This window comes from Branchiostoma lanceolatum, chromosome 14 (genome assembly GCF_035083965.1).
Source record: "Branchiostoma lanceolatum isolate klBraLanc5 chromosome 14, klBraLanc5.hap2, whole genome shotgun sequence".
Taxonomy (NCBI): domain Eukaryota; kingdom Metazoa; phylum Chordata; class Leptocardii; order Amphioxiformes; family Branchiostomatidae; genus Branchiostoma; species Branchiostoma lanceolatum.
Window position 1 is genome coordinate 2,592,679 of NC_089735.1, and position 26,607 is coordinate 2,619,285.

Consider the following 26,607-nt stretch of genomic DNA (forward strand, 5'->3'; position numbering starts at 1 on the left):
AAATGTTTGTCGCCACGTGCAGGGTTTTAATAATGTTTCACAGAGATTTCGGACACTATGAAATGGAGGGAATTTTCACATTACAATTCACATTAACCTATCATTTAAAACGCAATATTCCAGGGAGGAAGTTGTGCAAATATCTGCAACGTTTGTATTGAGTCCGATCATAGGGGATAACGTTATTCCTCCCTGGAACGCAATATTCCAGGGAGGAAGTTGTGCAAATATCTGCAACGTTTGTATTGAGTCCAATCATAGGGGATAACGTTATTAACCTCCTTGGTAAATTTGACATATAATAAATAAGCCATATAACATTAACCGCCATACAACGATCACATTTTGGTAGGACAAAAAGTTTCAAACATCGTCACGCTGATACACTGCAGTGTGAGAAATGCTTGGCCTCTCTGTTATTTTTCTCCTCCACTGGATGCGCCTTTATGTTATGTTGATATGAGTCTCTATCGTTAAAAAAACGTCTGTCGGATCGAATTAAACAGGTTAATTTCATCAGAAACTGGTAAAATGTACCTGTTAAATGATTTAGCGAGTAAAAAAGCTCCTGTCGACGGCGCAAAATTATGTAACGTTACCTTTTATATTTCATTTCTAGACTTTATTTGGCCTTCTCCTCGAGATGAATGTTATGTCATAGTTCAGTGACTTTTCTAAGAACGACCCGCCAGGCAACACACCCATGGCCACCACCCATATCACCCCTACCGAACCCGCCTATCACTGCAGTGTTGGTAACCCTGTAGTTACAAACGTGTATAAATAAATACCACTGACCAAGTTCACTTCCGGTTTGGTAGGTTTCCGGTGCTAAAATTGGAAGGGTTATACGAAGAGCTGTTCGAGCAAAATGTGTAGTGTTGTGTGCTTGGAAAAGTCGAAACGTATTTCTACACTTGGCCGGGGTGTTATAGAAGCATAAAGATTGATTTTGGAATGGTATACCGGTGTAAATCTGCTCGTACGTGTGCGTGTGTGTGTATGCGTGTATGTATGTATGTGTGCGTGTGTGTGTGTGTATGTGTGCGTGTGTGTGTGTGTGTGTGTGTGTGTGTGTGTGTGTGTGTGTGTGTGTGCGCGTGTGTGTGTGTGTGTGTGTGTGTGCGCGTGTGCGTGTGCGTCTGTGTCAGTCACGGTGTCTGTACCATGTAACGTTATATGTGTGTGTCTGTCGCGCGCACGGTGTGTGTGTGTCTGTGTGTGTGTCCGTGCGTGTGTTGGTGTCTGTGTGTGTGTCACGGTGTGTGTTTGTGCGTGTGTTGGTGTCTGTGTGTGTGTGTCTGTGTATGTTTGTGCGTGTTATTTTCACTACAGCCAGCGTAGAATGGCAGAGAGTCTCAGACCAGCTCCTCCCGTACCCAAATGACATCATCGATCGGTTGCTCACCGGTGCAGCGTTTAGCCCGCGGGTTGATCCTATTGTGTTGACAAATTGACTGGAAATGACTCAGTCCCGCCGGCTTATCCAGCAGGCCGGATTTGGGAAAACATACAAAAAAAAACACACAGCATGACCCGCGTGACCCGTTGAAGGTGCTCGGTACTATTGTCTATTAATAGACAATAGTACCGAGCACCTTCAATGTGTCGCGCGGGTCATGCTGTGTGTTTTTTCCAAGAAAAAAAATAAGGGCAAGTTCCGTTCTATTCTTTTGCAAAATTTGCACACTTCTTTAACAGGTCACATTCACCTAGCCTCCATAGCAGGCTCTCTGGGCCTTTTGGGCAGGGGGGATGATTTTAATTTTGATAAATAATTTTTGGCCGGTAGCGGATCGTGTGGAGCGGACAAAAAGGCTGGTACTCCGGCTAAGCTGGCCCACCGCCAGCCGAACAAACCGCAGGAAGTCTGTCCTACATCCATCCAAGAACCTGCTTAAGGCTAGTCCATTTCTAACCAACAGGGAGAAGGGCGTCATAGCACCAAGCGCACGACTAGCACTGAAAAAGGATTCCATCTCATTTCAAAGATGTGAAAGGGGGGCAGAGCAAAAGGTCGCTGACATACTCTCCGCTGCCAGAAAAGCTGACCGGTCAGAAAACTTTGATACAATTTCCACTCAAGCATCTGCTTGGAGATTATTTCGGACACAGACTGCAAAGTGGAAGGCATAGACCTGCGCGAAGATGTATCAACCCCAAATCGGGACATATTGTCGACCGGATAAGATTCAATCCATTCACTCATCGGACACTTTTCTTTAAGCAGTTTCTGCTGCATGCTACTCAACAAAACGTCCATATACGGTAGATAATGTTTGTCAAACTGGATCAGGGTAAAGCCGACTCTGCGGTCTGTGACGTCACATTTGTCCGATCAGTTCCAAGATCCCCAGGCAAACACGGTGACGTCAGCCCGCCTCAGGGCTGTATCTTCAACATTTATATGTGGTCTTTTTGTCTGATTACGTATTTTTAATTCCGATTGTGTCATGTTCTATCAAATCCCTTCCTTCATCACAAAACAGATAAGCATCAAAAAGAGTATAAAGTAGATATACAGAAGAATAAAATCGACAATATCATAAAGACGTCATAAAACTCCCTAAACGCTGAGCCCTTATGTAGCCTCTACCAGGCTCCAGAGGCGACTGGAAAGAGTAGAAATTGGCCAAAAAGACAGCCAGTTGGTTCGTACAGTACGAACTGGCCGACTACTGACTAGCTCTGGCATGTTTCCTTTTTTTTTTTAGCCAACTTGTTTCCAAAATGGTGTCATGATTTTGTGACTGGTAGAGGCTACCCGTGATGGAGGCTACTGGACTATAGGCTTAGCTAGTCCTAGATGTAGGTAGACAACACACGTACAGTATAAGTAAACAGAAGAGCGTCGTAAAAATAAATCAGACACCGTGAACAGATGTTGAGGGTCGACTCGTCCTTTGGCTGAGATCCATCCGTGCCCAACTGGTCGCGTTTTCGCCTAGCCTGGATACCAGACCCCTCGAGCCCACGCTAGACGATAACCGTTTGGCTGGGGGAGGCCACATACGCGGTATAGTGAATGAATGAATGAATGAATGAAGACCTTTATTGCACATTTCTGCCACACTAGCTTGGCTAAGTACAGGTCACAACAAAACAAAATACAAGTACAGTTAACGGATATAAAAGAAGATAGTGGTCACCCGGTCTCCCTTGGCACCCGGTCTACCTAATACTAGTATCCAGCGCGCTAGCTGCGCGTGGTGGCGGGACAAGTTGCTTCCCGGCCGCCGAAGGGATACGCGACTGACTGTAGCGCGGTGGTTTGGTTCCCAGGCTACTAGTGTTCGCCTTACCTTCAAGTTAAGAATACGGCGACGTGAACATATAACGTTACATATGCATCAAGTTTTTCCGAGAAATTACGTACCCTTTTTCTCTACTGAGAAGGAGCACATGCCTATGCAGGTGCCAGGATGTCGTGCCACGGTAAGCTTTGCATAAAAGTCCCTGAGTCATTCTCAGTCAGTCTGCCAACATCTGGACCGGTCTGGCGCGAAGTAACACTAGTGAAGTCACTCCATCGCTTTGCATAAGCGGTGAGGTTTACCCTTATGAAACGCGTGTCTTCTTGTTTCGTAACTTGGGCGGTTCCACATTGACTTCACAAGTTGGGTTCTAAGTGTGCGGACGGAGCTTGGACCGACCAAGTACAAGACCAATACAAGGTAAGCGATTCCTCAGTAGTCTTTCGGAGTTTGAGACTATATTATTAGTAGAATACTAGTACCCAGACACCATCTCGTATCCATCTAAGCGTATTTTGTCCGTATTTATGCTTTTATATGCAGTATATGATTTCTTGATGAGTTTGTGTTTAGTGGCAGGGCAAATATAAGTGCGTATGTACCATATGTATGTGAGTATGCCATCAGCTATCACTATGTCTGCAATTGTCTTTACCTGATTTGAATTAAGAAAAAGAATACCCAGCGCTGGAAAATATAGTGAGAATGTACTTAAATCTGGATGTAAGCCGTCTGCTCATTTGTGTGAATTCGTAAACGCGTACATATACAGGAGTTACGTTGCAGTGCTTGATAATTCTTAAGATCATTAAAACGCGTTTAGTATCTACCTGCGAATAAGGTACAAAGCGGTACTGGGTACTGGTGGGAGACTATTCCTGCGTTTTACAACCTTAAATGTTACAGCTTTAATCTATTTCAAGTATCTGCGGTTGGACGTCATTTATTTTTCGCCCTTCAAATTCAAGAAGTTTTCTCGCGTTTGTTAAATGAATGCCCTCAGATTCGAAGTTCACCTGTAAGTCTAGCTCGCTTAAGTGACCTGTGTTTTTCTTTTCTCAAGAAAAGTAGACTTGTTAGTCGTAATCACGACATTTCAGATACAGAAAATAGCGTTCTGTTCAGCCGCGAACGTTTAGATGAAAGTGCTTTTGTTGGTTTTGACAGTCTTAAGATCCCCAGCAGTCCCAGACAACTGGGACGTCACCAGACACTTTCACTATTTTCACTTTCTCCCATCGACGGCCAGACTGCCCAAAAGTCCTTCCAATATCTAAAGCAATACTTACTGAATTTTCCTTCCTCTAGCTGGCAGGTCCTACACATGGATATAAAACCAATGTTTTTCACATCCAAAAAGAGTATTGCACTAGAACTTTAATAGAAGGATCAGTTTATGTAAACGTCTCGTATATTATATAAACCAGTGGGCGGTGCTTTTTCCTAATGAAATGCAGACTGAGTTGGCTGCTGGGGATTTTATCCTCTCCGTTGTTAGATAACTTGTCCTACTCTAGTCTCCGGCAAGCAGACCCAACGGTTGCAAAGACCGTACCCATAATCCAACTGGCAGAAGGAGTTTTTATAGCAACCCGACGGTGCCTGACAACTTCCCTCACTGACTGGAGCTTCTCTGGCTAGCTTGTACGAATTTAGCACCATGGAGATCTGCTTGTAGATTAGTCCAACTCCCCGCCGGCAAGTTCTTGGCTGTGGGGATGAAACCACGAACTCCAGGACAATGGTAAGCGCGCGGTATTGTAGGACAGGCACAGTTTGCAGGCACAGAAATCACCCCCAGCTGCAGACGCCTGGGGAGGTTTATCACCAGACCCCACACGTACCCTATCGTCCATTAAAAACATTATTACTGTCAGAAGTAAAAAAATAAAAACCTGTCCAGCCAGAAAACTGCACGACCTCTTCCAAAATATCTGCTTGGAGGTTTTACAAGCCCTTTTGCGCTGGACACTTTCCAACTTGGTCAGTCCTTCCTAGACAGCGACAGAATGATCAATAAGATGATAGCGGTCGCTACAACAGGAAGAGGAAGAGACCAGATGGTGCATAGGGTGGCGCCCATCCCCGTTTCAATAGCCCTTGGGCCACACAAAACATGTGCAACCGTCACTACAGTAGGATCCAGTAGGGGGCTAGTCCACTGATAGTGACGTTTAACTATCATAGCTCTTTCCCATGCCAAAGTGCTAAGCAGAGAAAGCAGAATGTACCATTTTGAAGTCTTTGGTATGACTGGGCCTGGGATTGAACGGACGACCACCGTAATGCAAGGCGAACGCTCTATTCACCAGGCCATTGCACTTGTACTGGTTCCACCATTTGCATTAAAACGTATCAATATTTAGTTCATTGAATGTTTCTTTGTTTTGTTTGTTTTCTTTAGATCTCCATTAGTGATACAATTCAATATGCACTATTCTTCCTGGAGTCCCTATACAAATAAATATAATGAAACAAAATCTATACAATTGGTTAACTAAGAATTCAACAAAACAAAACTAGTGAAAACATAATCTAAATATGTAGTGGAAAGAAAACCAGAAGCAATCATGACTTACGAATGCAAGTAACTTAAATAACCTGAGCATAATGTAAATACGAATGAGGAAACGCAAACATAATGATTAACATAAATTATAACAACATAATAAACTGATTGATAATAATTCAAAACTAAATCAACCTTGACAGAATAAGATATACATGTTTTACAAAAGGACCGGAATTCTGTAGTGTATATTCATCATCCCTGACATCTTCAACAGATGGAAGGCCTGCTATTCCGTGTGGCGGGGCACGAAGACTACCCGGCCATGCTGAGGGTGTCGGAAGGCGTTCACAACGGCTGTGACTTCCTCCCCGCACTGTTTCACCGATGGGTGGACCAGCACAACAGGACTATTCTCCTAGCGGAATTGAATGGAACCGCAGTAAGTCAAATGCAGAGTAATTACCTCGCTCGTCAAAGGGCAAAGGGTCCAAGCAGATCTACACTGTGCCAAAAATCGCATATCATAGCCAGAGAAGCTCCAGCCAGCTTCTCTGGCTGACTGCTTGGAGATTAGGTGTAGATCTGCTTGGAGATTAGGCAAAGGGCACCTATAAGTTAAATGGGCTCCAAGCAATGTTAGGGCCCGAAAATAGGATATTTTGAAAGTCAATTTATTTAGTAGTTTCTATACATGATTAGTTCAAACAGCACGATCACAATGTATAGCCACGTCCATGATGCAAAATACGACGTCGTTGTGATGAGAAAATCGTCGGTGGGGTTTTTGTAAGCTTGCAAAACTAAGGAGATCGTCATTTTTGCGCGGTTGAAGAATGCTCAATGTATGAAGTTATTACGTAAATGAGCTAAACAGTGTTAGTAAATGTCACTACCATAAAGATTTCAGCATGTGTTCATTTCCATTTTTGGGCCCGAATATTGCTTTGGGCCCCTCTAAGATCAGTTAACGTTTCGAGTCACTGTATTTTACGCGCTGTATTGAAGTTATGAATATTTTGGAACCGCAAGTGAAGAATCAGAGAGGGGGTAAACGGGGGGGGGGGGTGTCTAGAGATAACCGCAGTCTGAGAGAGAGGGAGACAAAGAACGGGAAAAAGAAGGAGGGAGATAGAGAGGGCCAGAGAGAGGGGGTGGCAGAGAAGACATAGAGAGGGAGGCAGAGAGAGAGAGATAGAACTCGTATAAACTACTTGTCTACTTCCTATTATACATTTATCATAGTATACAATTTTATACATTTATTCTAAACATTGCATATGCATGGAAGTCAAGTAAGTACACATCCATGTATTATATGATGGCATGTGAATACTGTAAATGCATTTTAAGTTCGCGTGGATTTTAGTTCGCGGTAGGGAGAAAATGGCGTGTTCGCGGTGGTCTTAATTTCGCGTTTAAAACAATAGTAGCGCTACAGTAATAGGTGGGCAAAACTAAGAGCTTACCGCGAAAACCGCGAACATAAAACCACCGCGAACATTTCTGCATTTACAGTGAGTCTTTTTTTATTGTATCATGCATTGTATATATTGTATTATGCTATGTATTGCCTTATTGTCGTATTCAGTGTGATTGTAATGTTAGTGGTCCGCAACATCAGCTTGTCTGCCTGGCGTTCCACTGTACATGTGTATTGTATTGTTGCAATTTCGAATAAAGATAAAGATACAGTAATTCTCCCTGTCCTCCCCAGGTAGGGTTGATCAGCACGTACATCGTGGACGGCGGGGACACGGCCCTGGTGCAGGCCTGGCGGGTCCACCCGTGCTGCCGCGGGCGGGGCGTGGGCCGGGTGTTACGGCAGTACGCGCTCAGCCTGGCCCGGCAGCAACACCCCGGCCTCCGGCGGCAGCGGTACTCCGAGAACGCCGTCATCTTCGACTCCAAACCATCCGGCGACGGTGTGAGGGAAGTTATGAGACAGGTATGGTGTTTTTATCTGAGATATTGTGTTGGGCGTGTCTGTGTGTGTGTGTGTATGTGTGTGTGTGTGTGTGTGTGTGTGTGTGTGTCTGTCTGTGTGTGTTTGTGTTACCGGATTTTTGTAGCCAGCATAATTCAAGACTACTACCTCTGGTACTCCGAAAACGCCGTCATTTTCGACTCCAAACCTAAGACATTCGGCGACGGTACGGGTGTAAGAGAAGCTATGAGACAGGTACTTACATTTGTGTGTACAACTGGCGGTTGAATCTTTCTACAAATCTAACAGAGACAATACTAGTGACGTTATAAACTTCATGGCACGTTTGACCAATTAATTGCTGACGTAAAGTGACGTGATGTATCCGTAAAGACACGTGTCAATAAAGTCACGTGTCTGTAACTCTCGCGAGTTTACGTTCGTAAGTGATTGGTCATTATTGATCCTGAAGAGGGCGACAGTGGTCGTTTAAAATTTGATCCGTGAATACCTAATGCCTGGGTCACATTTCCAATCCGGGGCCCGGCCGGGCAGTGTTTGGGAACAAAAAGTATGATATAAAAGACAACAAAAAACACAAAACGTTCCAAAAATTATTCAAGAGCACAGCTTGTGCATATTTATTGATATGCATTTTAATTTTTCGTTTCCGCAAACAGCCCGGCCGGGTCCCGGCTGGGAAATGTGACCCAAGCATTAGTGTTGGAAGAAAGTTTAGTATTGTACTATGATTACTACCAACACAGATGAGCTTCAATGATAAATCTAATACTTGTTACATGTCAAGTCTGGTGATCATGTTGGAAAGCCTTCAATTCAACTTATCACTTTGGCGAATTTCCAATTTTCATATCGTGGCACTTTTACGTTGTTTGCCATATTCTTTTACGATCATAGAGGTAATTGACTTTGAACTTGAAATGCCAGGGAGGATGACGACGCAATGCAACAGTTAATGAACGACTTAGGCGAACTTGACTTATTCCTAACCTCATTTACACATCAAATTATAGTTTTTATACGGTGTTGGGCTACAGACCTTGCTCCAGTTACTGACGACGCTAACTGAAACGTCTGGCCTTAAAAATCTATCCAGCTGCTTGAGTAATACTTGCGTGTAGGGCAACTTCAGAAGCTTACGTTGTCTTCATTTCTTTCTTTCATCTCCAGACCGTCCTCTGCTTTGAAGGGACAAGCGACACTCTGATGACGCACATGCCGTCCTTACGCCTGCCGCCAGGGGGCGTCTCCCAGCTGACTCCTCCCCAGCTCCACGCCCTGTTCTCAGACCTCGCGCCTCTGCACTCAGCCATCGGCGGCCGCGTCATCACCAGCGACTGCGAGGGGTACTGCACCTCACCGTCCAACATCAAACTCATGGACAACGGCAACAGGAACGTCTTCGCCAGCCGCACTGACAAAGACCTGACCGTCACGATCAGCCATTCCTACGGCGTTGAGAAAGGCCTGAGGTACAACATCGACTGTTTTGGGAGAGACTTGAATTCCGTGAAGGCGCACCTGATCACACACATGGAGGGCGTGTCTCGCGCGGTTGACGTCATCAGGTTCTACATCTACGTCAGAGCCGACCTGTTGGAAGGTGTGCGGCGGTTCTGCGCAGACGCGGGCCTACGTCACGTGTTCTGTGACAGACAACAGGTTCTGTTGGAAAAAGACTTTGAAGGAGAAACGGACTCTCTTCCACTGAGGGGGTCAGCTTAGCAGTTTGGCTTTGTACTGACTTGTATGGTAACCAAGACAGGGTTAGTGGGTGAATGAACTCCCCAAACTCCTAGGAGGGGAGATGGTAGAAATACTGTACTAAAAGTTCTAGAACAGAGTACTAAAATGTTGCATCGTGAAGGAGCTAGATCCTTACATCTGCTTGGAGACAGATGAATGAACCAATGTGAATGTAAAAGCCTAGAAGCCCTAACCGAGTCTTATACACCAAAGAAAAACCTCTAAATTAAGGGTAATTTTAATTGAAAACCATAAATAAGCAAATCATGTTAAACTTAAAAGTCTTTGTCAATATCTAGGTCTCTTAAGGTATGAATACCAAACTTCTTGTAAATCTTACTACATACTTGTACAGAAAGTCATTGATAGAAAGTCAGAGCTAGAAGAGGTGCTTTTTGTTATCAATGACAAGTGATCATGTTGAAAAGCCATAATTTAGCAGAAGTTCATGTGGTATAGATGTCAGTCTAATGACTGGAGCTACTTCTTGCCTTGTATATGTCAGCATTTAGCTGTTTATGTCTTAAGAAAAGGACATTAAACTTCATGCATACTCATCAAATGGTTTAATACATGACAATAATTGATACATTATAATTATGTAACGCTGCATAACAAAATATCTGTTCGTCAGTTTGACTTTCTTTTATCAATATTTATCAACTCCTTTGCCCCCCGTCTTCTCAATGGCACAGTCTGGAGCCAGGAATCATAAATGACTACCATACCTGTCTAATGTATAGACAAGTTCACACTTAGGCAGACCACAAGAACTGTCTACATCGGGGGGATTATGTCATTGCCACGAACATTTGAATGCGTTCAGAGGGGTCATCAGAGTCAACTCGAGGTCCAGTGCCGAAAGTAGAACATCGTGGAGAGAGAGGTCCACAGCAACCAGATAATGATTGATGATTGAATTCGAACATGCTAGATGTGTTTGAATGTGTACAAATCATGGCAAAGCATGTTCCTAGAGGGCCTGCATGGGGGTGTGGGGGGCAACGCTTTACACTAAATTCAGATGAACGCTAAAACCCAGGAAGGCCATAACACAAAATTTGGTTGCCTTGCTATGAATTGCGTTAATAAAATAGCTTTCCCTACAAATTACGGGAAATAAAAACAGGCTATATACACCTTACCGAAAAGAGTATGCAGACCCCCCTAGAACATGTTTGAATGTCACTGCAAATGACGTAATCCTGTTTGAGATGTAAGCAGTTTTCCTAGTCCGCAAACGTGTGAACATGTCTATTCCGCTGCACCCATCAGCAAGTTATCTGGACAGTTACCTGGAACTTAAAAAAACTGGCAAACATTTTCTGAATTCTGGAGTTGTTACGGATATCGAAGGTAGACATTAGCAGGAAGGTGTGACAAACAAACGAAGGCCTTAAATTAAACATTGCTGAACTCATACCAACATGGTTAAATGCAGAAAGTTGTACGTTTATAGTTTTGGTATGCTTTGATTCGCCGTCGAAATACATTGCTGCAAAACAAGAACCATTTTTCAAATAACATTAAAAAACACAACATAACTGGGTCCCTGATACATATGCTACAATTATCCATCAAAATCTTTAATTGTAGTTACTATACAGCATTTACAAGTATAAGTTAGTATTATTCGAGCTGGTTTTTATACACCTGGAATATCTTAAAATGGATGCTGGACTTGAAACGCCCACCTGTAAGTTGCAGAAAAAATTTTTGACATTGCAGAAAAAGATATGAACAACTTTCAATTTGGCAAAAGAATACAGGCTTGGCAGTCACTGTAAATGTACTTACTTTCACGGTGGATTTATTTCACGGTAGGAGGAGAAAAGATGGTTTAGCTAGCCTCCTTTGCAGGCCTTCTGGGCCGCGCTGGCGTTGATTTTTTTGGGGGGGAGCGCTGATTCGCGATTTTCAACTTTTGGGCCAGGTTTCTCTGCTTGGGAAACCATATTGCCACAGGCGGCAATACGATTTCCCAAGCAAAAGAATCTGGCTCAGAAAGTTGAAAATCGTGAATCAGCGCTCCCCCCAAAAAAATTGATGCCGGCGCTGCCCAGAAGGCCTGAAAAGGAGGCCAGGTTTTAGCAGTGTTTTAAGGAAGGCAGTTGAAACAATTCTATAGTACAGAAGTACACATAGAAACATTTATTTGCGGTGTGAAGATGTAATGGAGAGGTTGTTACAAAAACCTTGAAAAAAAAAAAAAAGCAAAAGTTTCAAGATTCACAGTGGAACCGATCACATATTGCAGAAAACAGAACAAAAGTATTTCGAGCCCTGGCAGTGTTCAAATTACAGTTAACTGCTTTTCCTATGAATGGTATATCTGGTTTGAGACAGGAAGACTGAAAAACTGTAACTATAGTTAATAAAGTCTAGCAAAGTAAAACTAAGACATGTACTGCACATTCCTTGTGGACTTTGTTTCACTTTCTCTGCAGATTTACAGATATTGAAATAACAAACCATCAACAAAAACGTGTCTTTCGACACTTCCCAACAAACTACAAAGTATATAAAAAACATCAGAGCCATTCTTATCTTTTTACTTAGAGTCATTTTATGTTTCCATCAGTATGGCTCTAACTTGTAAACACTGCATTGTTCAAGAGGGTGTCATAGACTAGCCTCCATTGCAGACTGCTTCTGGCTGTTTTCTTTTTCAAGTTACCGTTCTCTTTAACATTTTTTTCCTATTGCTGACCGAGACAGACCAGCATAAGAAACAAAAATGTAATAAGAAAACGGTACCTTGAAAAAGAAAGCAGCCAGAAGGAATCTGCAACGGAGGCTAGTCATAGATAAAAATGATATCAACACAAGACGGCTCATAAACAATTTAGTTCCACCGACACCAGTGCTTTCCACTATTCCAGTGTCTTTCACTACGATACCCAAATTAGAATCAGAACGGTTCAATCTCTATTTCATAGAAAACATATCATCTGGAGTCCCCAAATCATCTTTATTCATGTACATGTATAAATGATAACTAACTGGCTATGCTGGAACTGTGTACTTGGTGTAGTCAGACAAAATGAGGAAATTTACTCAAAGTGAGTGTCAAATGTTTTCCAGGCCCAAAACACATCCTTCTTACAGTTTTAGGGTTGTTCTATTAAAAAAGTAGAGGGGAGTCCAAAACGTTTTATGTAGATGCATTTCTGAAACAGAACATGGCCAAAACATGATAACGAAAACAAATATACTGAGAATAGAACTGTATTTTCTACACTACACCCCTAATTTCTTGAAATGAAAAATTGCATCCCTTGATTTTCAAAATGGAATATCCCTATCCAATAGAAACTCTTGTACTACAAGCTGCCTTCTACATGTCTGTCCTGATTGGCCGCAGAGCTGGGTGGGTCTTTTGTTGGGGACGTACCACTTTGTGATGGGGGAGGGGGAACGTAAAGGAAGTTGACACTGACATGAAGAGGGAAGGTCGCCTGACGGTCTACAGTCATGAGGAGGGTTTCCTGTGAGGAAAAAGGTGATGATGAAAGAGTCATGAGTCTACTGGCAGAATACTGTAAATGCATTTAAGTTCGCGTGGTTTTTATTTCGCGGTAGGAAGGAAATGGAGTGTTTGCGGTGGTTTTAAGTTCGCGTTTGAAACAATAGTAGCGCTACAGTCATACACATGTAGGTGGGCAAAAATTTTTGCGGTAGTTTCCAGTTTGCACTGAAGAGTTCATCGCAAAAAAATCGAACATAAAACCACTGTGAACATTTCAATCTGCATTTACAGTACAGTTTATCATGAAATTAGACTTTCCCAAACTTTCAACTATTTCCAAATTGAGGTCCAGAGGACAAGACAGAACTGAGCTAACCTACCTCGTCTTTGCCGAGAGACAGTTTGGTCATTTTTGTGTGTTTCTCATACTTGAGTTCCCCACTGCTGTCATAGGACACCACCGACACCCTGGAAATCACAAAGAAGATTAACATCAGAGTGTTCTCCCTAGGCCGAGTGATACAACATTGATTAGGAGCTCAGGTGTAAGGTAACGATGTACAAAAGAATCTTGTTTCTTATACGAAAGGATGCATTTTCAAGATAGTACTAGATATACACAGCTGCAACAGGTAAGGATTTGTGTACGGATACATTTTTATGGATTTATTAGGACTTTAAATAATGTAACCTGTATCTATGCTATATTTGGCCTGACCCTTACCTCTTCCCTCATGACCTCAATGAAAAGCGGTCAGCAGACCAATTTCACTTTTTTTTGTGATTGAATAAAGGCTCAAACAAACAAAGAAACAAACAAAGAAACAAACACTACCACAGTACGTCCAGGTCAAAAGATACAAAAACGGAAGTTCTGCTGCAGTACCAAGGTCACATACCAGGGGGCCCAAAATCGACCTTGAACTTTGGCTTCACAACACCTGCCCACATACCAAATAGAATCGTAATCTATCCAGAGGTTCTTGAGTTATGCTGACTACAGTAGTGCGGAAACACAGACAGACAAACAAACAAACAAACAAACACACAGACACACCCAAAACTTTATCTCCATTTTCCATGGAGGTAACAAACAGCTGACCTGGCATAGACCTGTCGCTGGGCCTGCAGACTGACTGACGTGGCACACGGTCTGTTGGTCGTGTTTCTTCTGAGAAACAGAAGTCTGGAGAACAGCAGACAATGCTGTAAACTCATTTATCATGATTGCAGTTCATGGTAGAAGAGATAGGACATTTTCACACTGTTTTAAAGAAGTTTGCAGTTGAAACCATGCACATCCGAGATGTGATGAATTCACGGTGGTGAGGTCCATAAGAAAATAAAACAACCAGGAGTATTTCAAAGGTCTACATACCCGAACCAACTTTTCACTTGCCCAAAATCTAAATGACATATTTCTATGCACCTACCCATTTGTGTATGTCACTAGAAGGTCTAGACCATAGTTAAAGCCAGTCCATCTCCAACAGTACTGCAATAACAGAGACAAAGAACAACATTGAGGTAAGAATGTCACAGGCCTGCTTTGTGCGTACAAATTCATATTCAAATATTTTGTTTTATGAATCAGATGTTGAGGGACTGAGAGGGCTGTGTACCTAACTAAGCCCTGGACCTGTCCCTAGTCCAGGTACAGGTCCAGTGTTAAGGTACAGGTCCAGGGTTAAGGTACAGGTCCAGGGTTAAGGTACAGGTCCAGGGTTTAGGTACACAGCCCTCTCAGTGCCTTAGTACTCACCTCTCCGTCTTTGGGAAGTTTTCTCCCACATCTCATGCAGTGTCTGTTGAAGTCCACTTCTGAGATGTCATTGAGGGCGCTGCAAAAACACAACTCAAAATCCTTAACAAATTCATGCTCTCTATCAGGCCTGTCTCCAGCTTTTAGTTCTTTTCTGTCTCACTCATTGTTTGGGAGTCTATATTGTTGTATTTGTTGTAAAATCAGTCATTCTAAACTTTAAAAAAAAATTTTTTTTAATCAATTTCATGTCATCAAGTTCAGATTTTTTGTGAAATTTTTCCCCGTCCCAGCGAGCAAATTTCTGTCCCGGGATGGAGGGACGGCTACTGGAGACAGCCCTGCTCTCTATATTAGAGTAGTGACAACATATCCACACTACATGTACCTTTCTATGCATAGCCCCAGTCCTCAGCTTAGCAGCTGGGCTGTCAGTTATTCCTCTGACAGGACGCTGTCGTACAGCACTGAGGGGGGCTTATTGGGTTGGAAGACTACTACCCGAAGGGGCTGAATCACAAGGGTCTGTAGGCTGCCATTTTGGCGCCAAGGTGACCTCAATATCACAATTGCCCCAGGTGCGACCATTGAACTGTGTGGTTATGAACCACTCACACTGGGAAGAACCCCTTCTCTTTTCCATAAGTGCGGTGGGATCTTTAACGTGCTTGAGGTGTGGCTCTCCTCAAACACGGGACCTCCATTTAACGTCCTTTCCGAGGGACGTACCTAACCATGCTACACTTCACATAGTTTTAGCTCAAAAGAAAGGGAACGGAATGACATATCTTGATTCAGTTAAGCATGCTCTGCCCTGACCTCTGATTCTTAATCCTTTGATCATCTACTTATCACTTCAGTTTTATGTAATCACTTTGTAATAAGCGTGTGTTTATTACCTAGTAGGGACCATGTACAGACCACATGGTCTCTGTCTCACCCCTGCATTTTCTGTGTATTTCTTGTACCTGTACTTTGTGCTTTATCCTGTGTGAAATAAAAAATACCAAAGAATTAAAAAGTACCTCTGGTTGGTGTCCTGTTCGATACAGAGCATAGCCAGCCACTGTTGTTGGAACACCGGCAACATCCAGGCTGGAGGGGGAGGGAAAATGTTCTCACAGTTAATCTCAATAACATAGAACTTTGAGCATGGTACAAAAGATCAGTGCTATACATAGAGTTAAAACAAGCTGTACAAGAAACTGATATTTCATTTTTAAAAAAACAAGTGATTTACTAGAGTTTGATTTTCGTTACTTTAAAACATACTAGATCTTTGTCCCTTTCCATAATGTAACGTAGCAAACTGGTGTGACAACGATTGCAAAAGGGAAAATATTCACACTGTCACAGGGCTTTGATTTCATGGTGGAGAGGAAATGAAGTCTCACAGTGGTTTCACGGTGGTTTCACAAGGGGGTGGCATGAGCGGACAAAAAACAGAGAATTTTTGAGGTTGTTTTAAGTTTGCAGTGAAAAGGTCACTGCGAAAATCGCAAACATAAAACCACTGCTAACATTTCCCTTTTACAGTGTCTAAAAGAATGTCTGTACAAGCTAGTGTATAAACATATTAACATACACTGACAATGTACTCAAATCTGCCCAGAGGCGCACCCAGGAAAACCACCAACTTAATACCAGACCATCTACGCCCGTACAGACACAGATAGAGTTTCATTTTTTCCACAATCGTCATACAATTACAACTCCTGAGTGGAACGCCCTGCCTGGCCAGGCCATGTTGTCTCCCACAGTTGAGACTTTCCGGGCTAGGCTGAAGGCCTGCCCGCCTAGGCCCCCCTCCCCCCCCCCTTCTCCCCTGACAGGGTTATCTGGGGTAAACCAAAGTTGACCAAAAAGTCCCTGACCTATAGGAATGATCCTGTCTCTGTTGATGACCCGGGTTGACATCAGGTCGTTGATGATGTGTTTGAGGCGGACGTTTTGGAACACGCTGACGAACCGTCCACCCTCGACCGACTCCAGGAAGAAGCTGACAGAGTCACCTGTGTCTGACGCTTGGAGACAAAGGAATGCCAAAAATAGTTACTCAAGCAACTGGATAAAATTTTGAAACAGTTTTCTTTTGGAGACTACGTCAAAACATCCTAAATTGTCTTAACCTCATTAACATATCTATTCAGAGTTTTGGTATAAATCTGGTTTCCCAGTTCTATCGTTATTGACGAAAGACGGTTTCTTGCACAAGAAAAGATTGTCAAAATTCAGCAACTTACATACATTTCTAAAGCCAGATAGTATAATCACTTGTGTTATGGAAAAAAAAAACAGACTCTGAGGGAAGTAAGCTTTTCTCATTTGACGAGAGAAGGTTTCTTGCACTATAATTCATCAACCTGAAGTTAAAACATACCTGTGTTTCTGCCGATAACCTGAAGTTGAAACATACCTGTGTTTCTGCCGATAACCTGAAGTTAAAACATACCTGTGTTTCTGCCGATAACCTGAAGTTGAAACATACCTGTGTTTCTGCCGATAACCTGAAGTTGAAACATACCTGTGTTTCTGCCGATAACCTGAAGTTGAAACATACCTGTGTTTCTGCCGATAACCTGAAGTTGAAACATACCTGTGTTTCTGCCGATAACCTGAAGTTGAAACATACCTGTGTTTCTGCCGATAACCTGAAGTTGAAACATACCTGTGTTTCTGCCGATAACCTGGAGTTAAAACATACCTGTGTTTCTGCCGATAACCTGAAGTTAAAACATACCTGTGTTTCTGCCGATAACCTGAAGTTGAAACATACCTGTGTTTCTGCTGATAACCTGAAGTTATAACATACCTGTGTTTCTGCCGATAACCTGAAGTTGCAACATACCTGTGTTTCTGCCGATAACCTGAAGTTGAAACATACCTGTGTTTCTGCCGATAACCTGAAGTTGAAACATACCTGTGTTTCTGCCGATAACCTGAAGTTATAACATACCTGTGTTTCTGCCGATAACCTGAAGTTGAAACATACCTGTGTTTCTGCCGATAACCTGAAGTTGAAACATACCTGTGTTTCTGCCGATAACCTGAAGTTGAAACATACCTGTGTTTCTGCCGATAACCTGAAGTTGAAACATACCTGTGTTTCTGCCGATAACCTGAAGTTGAAACATACCTGTGTTTCTGCCGATAACCTGAAGTTGATACATACCTGTGTTTCTGCCGATAACCTGAAGTTATAACATACCTGTGTTTCTGCCGATAACCTGAAGTTGAAACATACCTGTGTTTCTGCCGATAACCTGAAGTTGAAACATACCTGTGTTTCTGCCGATAACCTGAAGTTGAAACATACCTGTGTTTCTGCCGATAACCTGAAGTTATAACATACCTGTGTTTCTGCCGATAACCTGAAGTTGAAACATACCTGTGTTTCTGCCGATAACCTGAAGTTGAAACATACCTGTGTTTCTGCCGATAACCTGAAGTTGAAACATACCTGTGTTTCTGCCGATAACCTGAAGTTATAACATACCTGTGTTTCTGCCGATAACCTGAAGTTGAAACATACCTGTGTTTCTGCCGATAACCTGAAGTTAAAACATACCTGTGTTTCTGCCGATAACCTGAAGTTATAACATACCTGTGTTTCTGCCGATAACCTGAAGTTGAAACATACCTGTGTTTCGGCCGATAACCCGAAGTTGAAACATACCTGTGTTTCTGCCGATAACCTGAAGTTATAACATACCTGTGTTTCTGCCGATAACCTGAAGTTATAACATACCTGTGTTTCTGCCGATAACCTGAAGTTGAAACATACCTGTGTTTCTGCCGATAACCTGAAGTTGAAACATACCTGTGTTTCTGCCGATAACCTGAAGTTGAAACATACCTGTGTTTCTGCCGATAACCTGAAGTTGAAACATACCTGTGTTTCTGCCGATAACCTGAAGTTGAAACATACCTGTGTTTCTGCCGATAACCTGAAGTTGAAACATACCTGTGTTTCTGCCGATAACCTGAAGTTGAAACATACCTGTGTTTCTGCCGATAACCTGAAGTTGAAACATACCTGTGTTTCTGCCGATAACCTGAAGTTGAAACATACCTGTGTTTCTGCCGATAACCTGGAGTTAAAACATACCTGTGTTTCTGCCGATAACCTGAAGTTAAAACATACCTGTGTTTCTGCCGATAACCTGAAGTTGAAACATACCTGTGTTTCTGCTGATAACCTGAAGTTATAACATACCTGTGTTTCTGCCGATAACCTGAAGTTGCAACATACCTGTGTTTCTGCCGATAACCTGAAGTTGAAACATACCTGTGTTTCTGCCGATAACCTGAAGTTGAAACATACCTGTGTTTCTGCCGATAACCTGAAGTTATAACATACCTGTGTTTCTGCCGATAACCTGAAGTTGAAACATACCTGTGTTCCTGCCGATAACCTGAAGTTGAAACATACCTGTGTTTCTGCCGATAACCTGAAGTTGAAACATACCTGTGTTTCTGCCGATAACCTGAAGTTGAAACATACCTGTGTTTCTGCCGATAACCTGAAGTTGAAACATACCTGTGTTTCTGCCGATAACCTGAAGTTGATACATACCTGTGTTTCTGCCGATAACCTGAAGTTATAACATACCTGTGTTTCTGCCGATAACCTGAAGTTGAAACATACCTGTGTTTCTGCCGATAACCTGAAGTTGAAACATACCTGTGTTTCTGCCGATAACCTGAAGTTGATACATACCTGTGTTTCTGCCGATAACCTGAAGTTATAACATACCTGTGTTTCTGCCGATAACCTGAAGTTAAAACATACCTGTGTTTCTGCCGATAACCTGAAGTTAAAACATACCTGTGTTTCTGCCGATAACCTGAAGTTATAACATACCTGTGTTTCTGCCGATAACCTGAAGTTGAAACATACCTGTGTTTCTGCCGATAACCTGAAGTTAAAACATACCTGTGTTTCTGCCGATAACCTGAAGTTATAACATACCTGTGTTTCTGCCGATAACCTGAAGTTGAAACATACCTGTGTTTCGGCCGATAACCCGAAGTTGAAACATACCTGTGTTTCTGCCGATAACCTGAAGTTATAACATACCTGTGTTTCTGCCGATAACCTGAAGTTATAACATACCTGTGTTTCTGCCGATAACCTGAAGTTGAAACATACCTGTGTTTCTGCCGATAACCTGAAGTTGAAACATACCTGTGTTTCTGCCGATAACCTGAAGTTGAAACATACCTGTGTTTCTGCCGATAACCTGAAGTTGAAACATACCTGTGTTTCTGCCGATAACCTGAAGTTGAAACATACCTGTGTTTCTGCCGATAACCTGAAGTTGAAACATACCTGTGTTTCTGCCGATAACCTGAAGTTGAAACATACCTGTGTTTCTGCCGATAACCTGAAGTTGAAACATACCTGTGTTTCTGCCGATAAAGTACTGGTCTGTTTCAGACATAAGCTGTTTGATCGGCAGGTTCCAGTCGGGGTGCAGTTTCAGGAAGGACCACTGTGGGATGGAAAAAGCACAGACATCATTCAACGTGTACTTTCACGCCGACAGGCACATCAAACACTAGGCAGACAAATATAATATACAAGTGCAGTACTTTCCTTTTCCAATGCAACACCAGACAATCTTTTCTGCTATACTTTCTAAAAATTCAGTCCATGTTCAACTTGGCTTTGACTAATGTCACTTGCAGTTACCTATAGGTAAGGCCACACCAATTCAATTTCTTGGTTAACGGATTTTTATTCTCCCCAAAAAAAAATTTTTAGAAAAAAAAAATCATGAAAACAGAAGGCTGGCCCAGCCTTCTGTTTTCATGATTTTTTTTCTAAAATTTTTTTTTTGGAAAATAAAAATCCGTTGACCAAGAAATTAAATTGGTGTGGCCTAAACCTCCAGTACAAAGCACACAATGATATGCATACAAGTGACCGTTGGAGGCTTCCTATTATCTTCCCAGCGACCTTTGCAGATTTCCACAAGACGAGCTTGCGGCAATCCTCTGATTGGCTGTTTGGTGGTGACGTCACCAAAACCTACAACCTTGGGCCAGAAGAGCAGGGTCGATGCTGGAGGCTTTGTTGCCGAGCGATTCGACCCTGATAGAGGAGGATGATTGGGCTAACACTAGAACTGTACCGTAAAAATTGATTAGGTACAGGTCCAGAATACCGTATCATGAAGTACCGGTACTGTACCGATATAAATTTACACCAAGTATGTGCTTATTTTGGGACTGATCTCCTGACCTCATGGCCCCATGCTACACCAAACGTGACCAAAGTGACACCTTTGAACAGCGTAACTAATATGCAACAGATCATTCAGGCAGGCCGGGAGTTTTGATAGCAAGGCCAAGGGAGTTTGGCGGTAGGAACCCCAGTTTATGTTTTTTGACTTAAGATACTGACAAGTTGCAAACTGTTTATTGATGTTTCTTTCAATATTGAAGAAGTTCTGAAGAACACATGTTAATTTCTCAAATTGTTCAGGTACAGGTACAGGTCCTGTACCTAAACCTCTGTACCGGTACCTGTACCTGTACCTGATGTAACGTTTAGGTATGCAGCACTACTGAAGTCTAACACCCCACCTTCTTGAGCATGGTGTAGACGTCCATCTCCACCTGCATGACAAACAGGCTGGGGGACCGCACCAGCCTCTCCATCAGGTCCACACTGGGGACGCACAGGAAAAAGAATGGTTTTTATTGGTCAGAAATTACCCGCAATGGCAGCCTTTCTAGCGCTGAATTGATGCAGGGTTTACAGGTTTCACATAATACACAACATGTACATATACATATCTTATCCACACTTGCATTTTGTGGATTTGTCGCAAGGGTCTGGGCGACTGCCATTCGGCGCCACCAGGTGACCTCAATACGACCTTCCCCAACCGAAGTCAGGTACCCATTTACACCTGGGTGGAGTGAGGAAAGTCATATAAAGTGCCTTTCCCAAGGGCACAAGATCGGTCACATGACAGTATTCGAACTCGGGACCTCTTGGAAAACAACCCAACACACTTATCAAGAAGAGTTGGGGTGTCCCGGTGTGCTTTTCTAAATACATGAGCCGTAGCGAAGTCGCATTGCACTACTACTAGCTACTTGAAAAAGCATTATGCTTCAAGGAGGATAACTGCTTTATTTTTAGTTTACTACCTTTATTATATGCATCCCTTCACTTCCCCTCCTTCCCTTACACTGTGCTAATATGCAGGTAAATCCCCGTAACATCTTTCTATTTCTTAATTTAAAGATTCCTGTAGTTTAGTCTTACCTGAGGTCCTTGAGCAGCGGGATGCTCTGTTGAGCCATCAGGTTTTTCTCCAACCAGTCCAGACATCTGCAAGTACGTATTTGAGAAAAATGTATTTCATGTTGCTTTTTGACAGACAAGGATGACATGGCACTGCACTCATGTTCTTCATCACTTATATTAACAGGTCATGTACAGATAACAATATACCTGGGCGGAGTGAAGAAAGTCGTGTAAAATGCCTTCCTAAAGGGCACAAGATCGGTGGCATTAGGGAATTCGAACCCGGGATCACTAAGGGTTCTGGGCCGAACACCCTGCCGTTACGCCACACGACCCCACAATAAGTACGTATTTCACAAGTGGTGACTGCTCTGTTACCTACCAGGGGATGTCCCGTAGCTCAACTGGCCGCAGCCTCACAGTTCAGCTCTTGGTTAAAATTGGGAGACCCGGTTCAATCCTGGGGAGGGTATCTTGGTCGGGGCTGCACCTGTCTTTCGGAAGGGACGTGAAATAGGGGTTCCCTGTTTGAGGAGGTGCCTTGAGCATGATAAAGGGGAAGGGCTAGCAACCCCTCCATGTGAAAACATTCCCTGCTACATTAAGAGCAAGGAAACTTGCTGCCCTATGGGCCACTAGGCATTACAAGTGTCTGAACGTACGGATGTGAGTTAACTGACCTGTTTGAGACCTCCTCCTGGCCGTACATCATGGCAGCCTGGTGGTACGAACACACCGTCTTGGAACTGTCGGACAGAAAACAGGTATATCATTACTTACTTTAGAATATTATAGTACAGTTTCCGTACAGTTGTCTCTCATTAGCTTACGCTCCAACAGAAAAATCTTCATATATGAAATTGATGGCTTTCTGACTACTGCGTTCAGTTGGGTTTGGATGATGATATAGTTTGTTGAAAACTGGACAGACAGCAATACTTGATACATGTATAACATAAAGCCATGCAAAAATCAGACCAAATTTGTACATCGAATACGGTTCAGGTTTTGTAATAAAGACAAGAGTACAGCAAGTTCAGAAGATGAAGCTGCAAAAATGCGAAGGCTAGTACCTGTATATAACACTTAAGCCCAAGAGAAGATACTATAATTCCTGTTTCTTTCACTGTAACTTTATGCTCACTGTTTTCCCGTACCTGTTGTTATCATTTATGATTTTTTCACACATCCGTTCTGTAAATCACTTGCCTCCACCGTGAAGTTAAAGTTCAGTGAAAATGTCCATTTTCCTTACACTGTGAAATTTTGCTACCGTGAAGATAAAGTGAATTACAGTATTACATTTTTTTGTACATGATTATGAACAGAAACATGCTGTAACCTGATAGTCTCCTTCATGATGTCAGCACACTGCTGGATCAGTCCATCCTGGAGGGGGGAACAAAATGATTTTTTACATCATAATCATGATTATTGTGTAATATATCCACTGATTATCAAAGCATCCTAGTGGGTATAGCACTGAGGCTATCTCTGTGTTAACTTATTTCTATAAGTTAAGGATAGGCAGATGTACATAGATTACAATGACATTGTACATTGAGACAGAGAATTGATGTTTAAATCCCCCACACAACAGGGTATTAAAGTATTATTTTCGTGTTACATATGGTTAGCCCCATTTATTACAAAATGTACCATAGCCTGTTGCGGTGGGGCTTTGAGTCCCCACAACTACTGTGAGATGTTTGTGAGTGTTTCCTACCAGTTGTAGCAGCGAGGCGGCTGCCAGGACCGACACAACTCTGGATGGTTTGATCAGCACGTCGTCTCTGTACAGGGAACCAAACGCTATCTGTAGGGCTGCAAAATAACACAGGAACATGAAATCAAACTTGATACATCTCTGTACAGGGAACCAAACGCTATCTGTAGGGCTGCAAAATAACACAGGAACATGAAATCAAACTTGATACATCTCTGTACAGGGAACCAAACGCTATCTGTAGGGCTGCAAAATAACACAGGAACATGAAATCAAACTCGATACATCTTAGATACATCTCTGTACAGGGAACCAAACGCTATCTGTAGCATTGGGAAATAACATGGTAAACTTGGAAAAAAAACTTGATACATCAAAACACATGTAGAATACTGAGACGATTCTAAATCACTGAAAGTTCGCAGGGATTTAATGTTTAGGCATGGAGAAAATGTGTGTTTGCAGTGGTTTAAAGTTCACGGTGATGAAGAGGTCACTCCTAAAACTGTGAACATAAAAGAATCACGAAGATTTGCTGAAGAGTTACCTTCCTCGTCTATGTTGTCGTCAGGAATGTTGAGGGTGACTTCAGACAGGTTCGACTCCTTCCACGAACCACTGAACATACTGGAGAAGAACCCGGACTGGAGGCAACATGGTACAGTTCTCTCTTAGTACTAGTTATGTTTGAGAATAGAAATGGAAGGTATGTGTATAGACTGATAGTACAGTATGTAGCATCCTTTTATTGTTGTGACACTGTAGTTGTGTGAATTTGTTTCTTCAAGTTGGTACACATGAACTGTAAAATTTGGACACTTATTTTGTGGTTTTAGAGTGACATTATATGTATAGAATGTAAAAGCCTGATATACAAAGTAAATTATATATATATATTTCATTGTAGTTGTGAATAGAACACGGTGTATTCTGAGGCCTTCCATACTCCAAAAGAGAAGAGGCCGTCCATACTCCACATTTAAGAGACTGGTCTAAGTGGAAAAGATCTGTCAGAAATGATGTGTAACCGAGAATACTGGAAGCAGAACTTTGTAGACGCTTTAAGTCGTTAGAGTATGATTATGTATGTATGTATTCTGTATCGCCCGAGGTACCGGCCCGACTGCGGGTTGTATCGGACGTTGGGCAATGTGACCCGTGGGAGGGCCTGGACCGAGGTCGGTGCGGAATACACCGTGTTGTATTTTATTTACGTCATACCCACCCGAGAAAACACATATTTCAATGCAAAATGCGCCTGAAGTTGAGAGAATTTTGTGTCCTCAAACAAAAAAATTTTAACAGTATTGATCCTAACCTCCAAATCCGGCATTCAAATTTTCAACAGCGGCACAACCGGTGCACTCGAAATACATTCTTAATATTCTATGGAAGCCTGTGTGATAAAAGTAGAACCCCTTGTGATACGGAAAATTATCACACGATGCGGAACGTTTTTGCAGCCAAGGTTTGACATAAAAGGCTACCAGGTAATTGTTAATCCATAGAGCACATAGGGGAGCTCTGGTTCCCATTGCCCCCCCCCCCCCCCATTTTTTTACGCCCTGTCTGCAGCTTCATACCTGACACAGGTAGATCTTGTGCAGCGGCCATTCCCTGCCCAGAGCGATGATCCTGATGTCGCTGTTCTCCCCGTGGAGGAACAGCGTCTCGTAGATGTACTCTGCCGTGTTCTTCATCTTCTTCCTGGGAAGGCAAGTCTCACAGATGACGAATTTGGATTATGATTATTCAGTACTTCATTTTAGTGATACTGAAGGAGAGTATCTGTATCTGTATCTATTATCTATATAGCCGGTATAACACCAGCTTCTGTATCTGTATCGAACTTAAATGCATTTACAGCAGTCTATAGACTAGAGTTATCAATATCTTTTTCATTGAGATGAAACTGCGGAGCTGATGATGATTTTTATGACCTTTAAGTTTAACCTACTGATAGAATTTCCTGTTAAACTCTAAGACTTGACTGTCTTGAGTTGTTCATCTTGAGTCTTGGCAAAAGCCCCAAGAATCCGGAAGTGACGTAAATTGGTACATGTCCTTTCTTATGTCAATGAAAAGAACAATCAGATCAAATTCTGATCTTTATCTACTACTGTACATAGTATTTTGTCAACAGCTGTTGAGTTGAGGCACCCCACGAACACAAACACACCCGTCGCCATCAGTCAACTGCTGGTTGGTCATAGACTAAATTATTATGAACGCCTATCAGGAGTGGACAAACAAATTATAGAGACGATAGCAACGAACACATGGTGTGGTGCGAACAAGTGATCACAGGAGGTTAGTCTTCCTCTGCAAGTTCAAGATATGGAGCGGTTTATTGTGCTGTACGAAACTGTACGAGATTTAAAGTCTGGTCGAAACGTCTGGTTTTAGATAATTTGGTTCAACAACACTGTCAGGCCTGGCCTACTTCACCGAAGAATCCTCAAGGTATCCTCCTCAAGGTAACAGCCACCTTCAAATGTCCATGGCACACCGACTTACAGCTTGTGTATACTGTGGAAACGCTAAGGAAAAAAAAAACACATCGACTTCCGAGTTACCACGACGTCGAAAGAAGAAAGGAAAACGTTTCGCAAACGCGCAGACCGACCGTTTCGGGGTCTCCAGTTTCAGTTCTTCTAGGTCTTCTGATTCCAACTCGTCTTCCTTGTCATCTCTTTTCCTCTTCCCTGGACCGGTTTCCTCCCTCTCTGCATTCCCGTACCCCATGTAGTTCCCCATTGTACCTTAAATTTTGCCACTTCTTCACGAGAATAACGAACAACTTCGACAACTTTTGTTTATCGACGCCATCTTTAATCGCAAAGGACTGTGGGGAACCACAGGTCAAAGGGTCATCTATTGCCACATCAAATATTTATTCCAAAACTTTTTTTCAGCAACAAAATTTGGA

General features: G+C 42.6%; 2 protein-coding genes across 2 annotated transcripts; one reads left to right on the forward strand and one right to left on the reverse strand.

Annotated features, from left to right (window-relative positions):
• Positions 1-3,422: 3,422 nt before the first annotated feature.
• Positions 3,423-10,090, forward strand: LOC136448928 (histidine N-acetyltransferase-like). The gene is made up of 4 exons (XM_066448639.1): positions 3,423-3,674; positions 6,041-6,205; positions 7,481-7,711; positions 8,882-10,090. The coding sequence occupies exons 2-4, from the start codon at positions 6,041-6,043 to the stop codon at positions 9,434-9,436; spliced, it is 951 nt and encodes a 316-aa protein (XP_066304736.1). The 5' UTR covers positions 3,423-3,674; the 3' UTR covers positions 9,437-10,090.
• LOC136448926 (germ cell-less protein-like 1) lies at positions 10,007-26,533 on the reverse strand. The gene is made up of 16 exons (XM_066448638.1): positions 26,305-26,533; positions 25,262-25,385; positions 24,226-24,322; positions 23,679-23,776; positions 23,295-23,341; positions 22,633-22,698; positions 21,971-22,036; positions 21,280-21,364; positions 20,093-20,183; positions 16,563-16,712; positions 15,714-15,783; positions 14,689-14,767; positions 14,360-14,421; positions 14,029-14,112; positions 13,307-13,394; positions 10,007-12,945 (listed from the first exon to the last, which is right to left on the reverse strand). Exons 1-16 carry the CDS (start codon positions 26,433-26,435, stop codon positions 12,781-12,783), a joined length of 1,503 nt encoding a protein of 500 aa, XP_066304735.1. The 5' UTR covers positions 26,436-26,533; the 3' UTR covers positions 10,007-12,780.
• Positions 26,534-26,607: the final 74 nt, after the last annotated feature.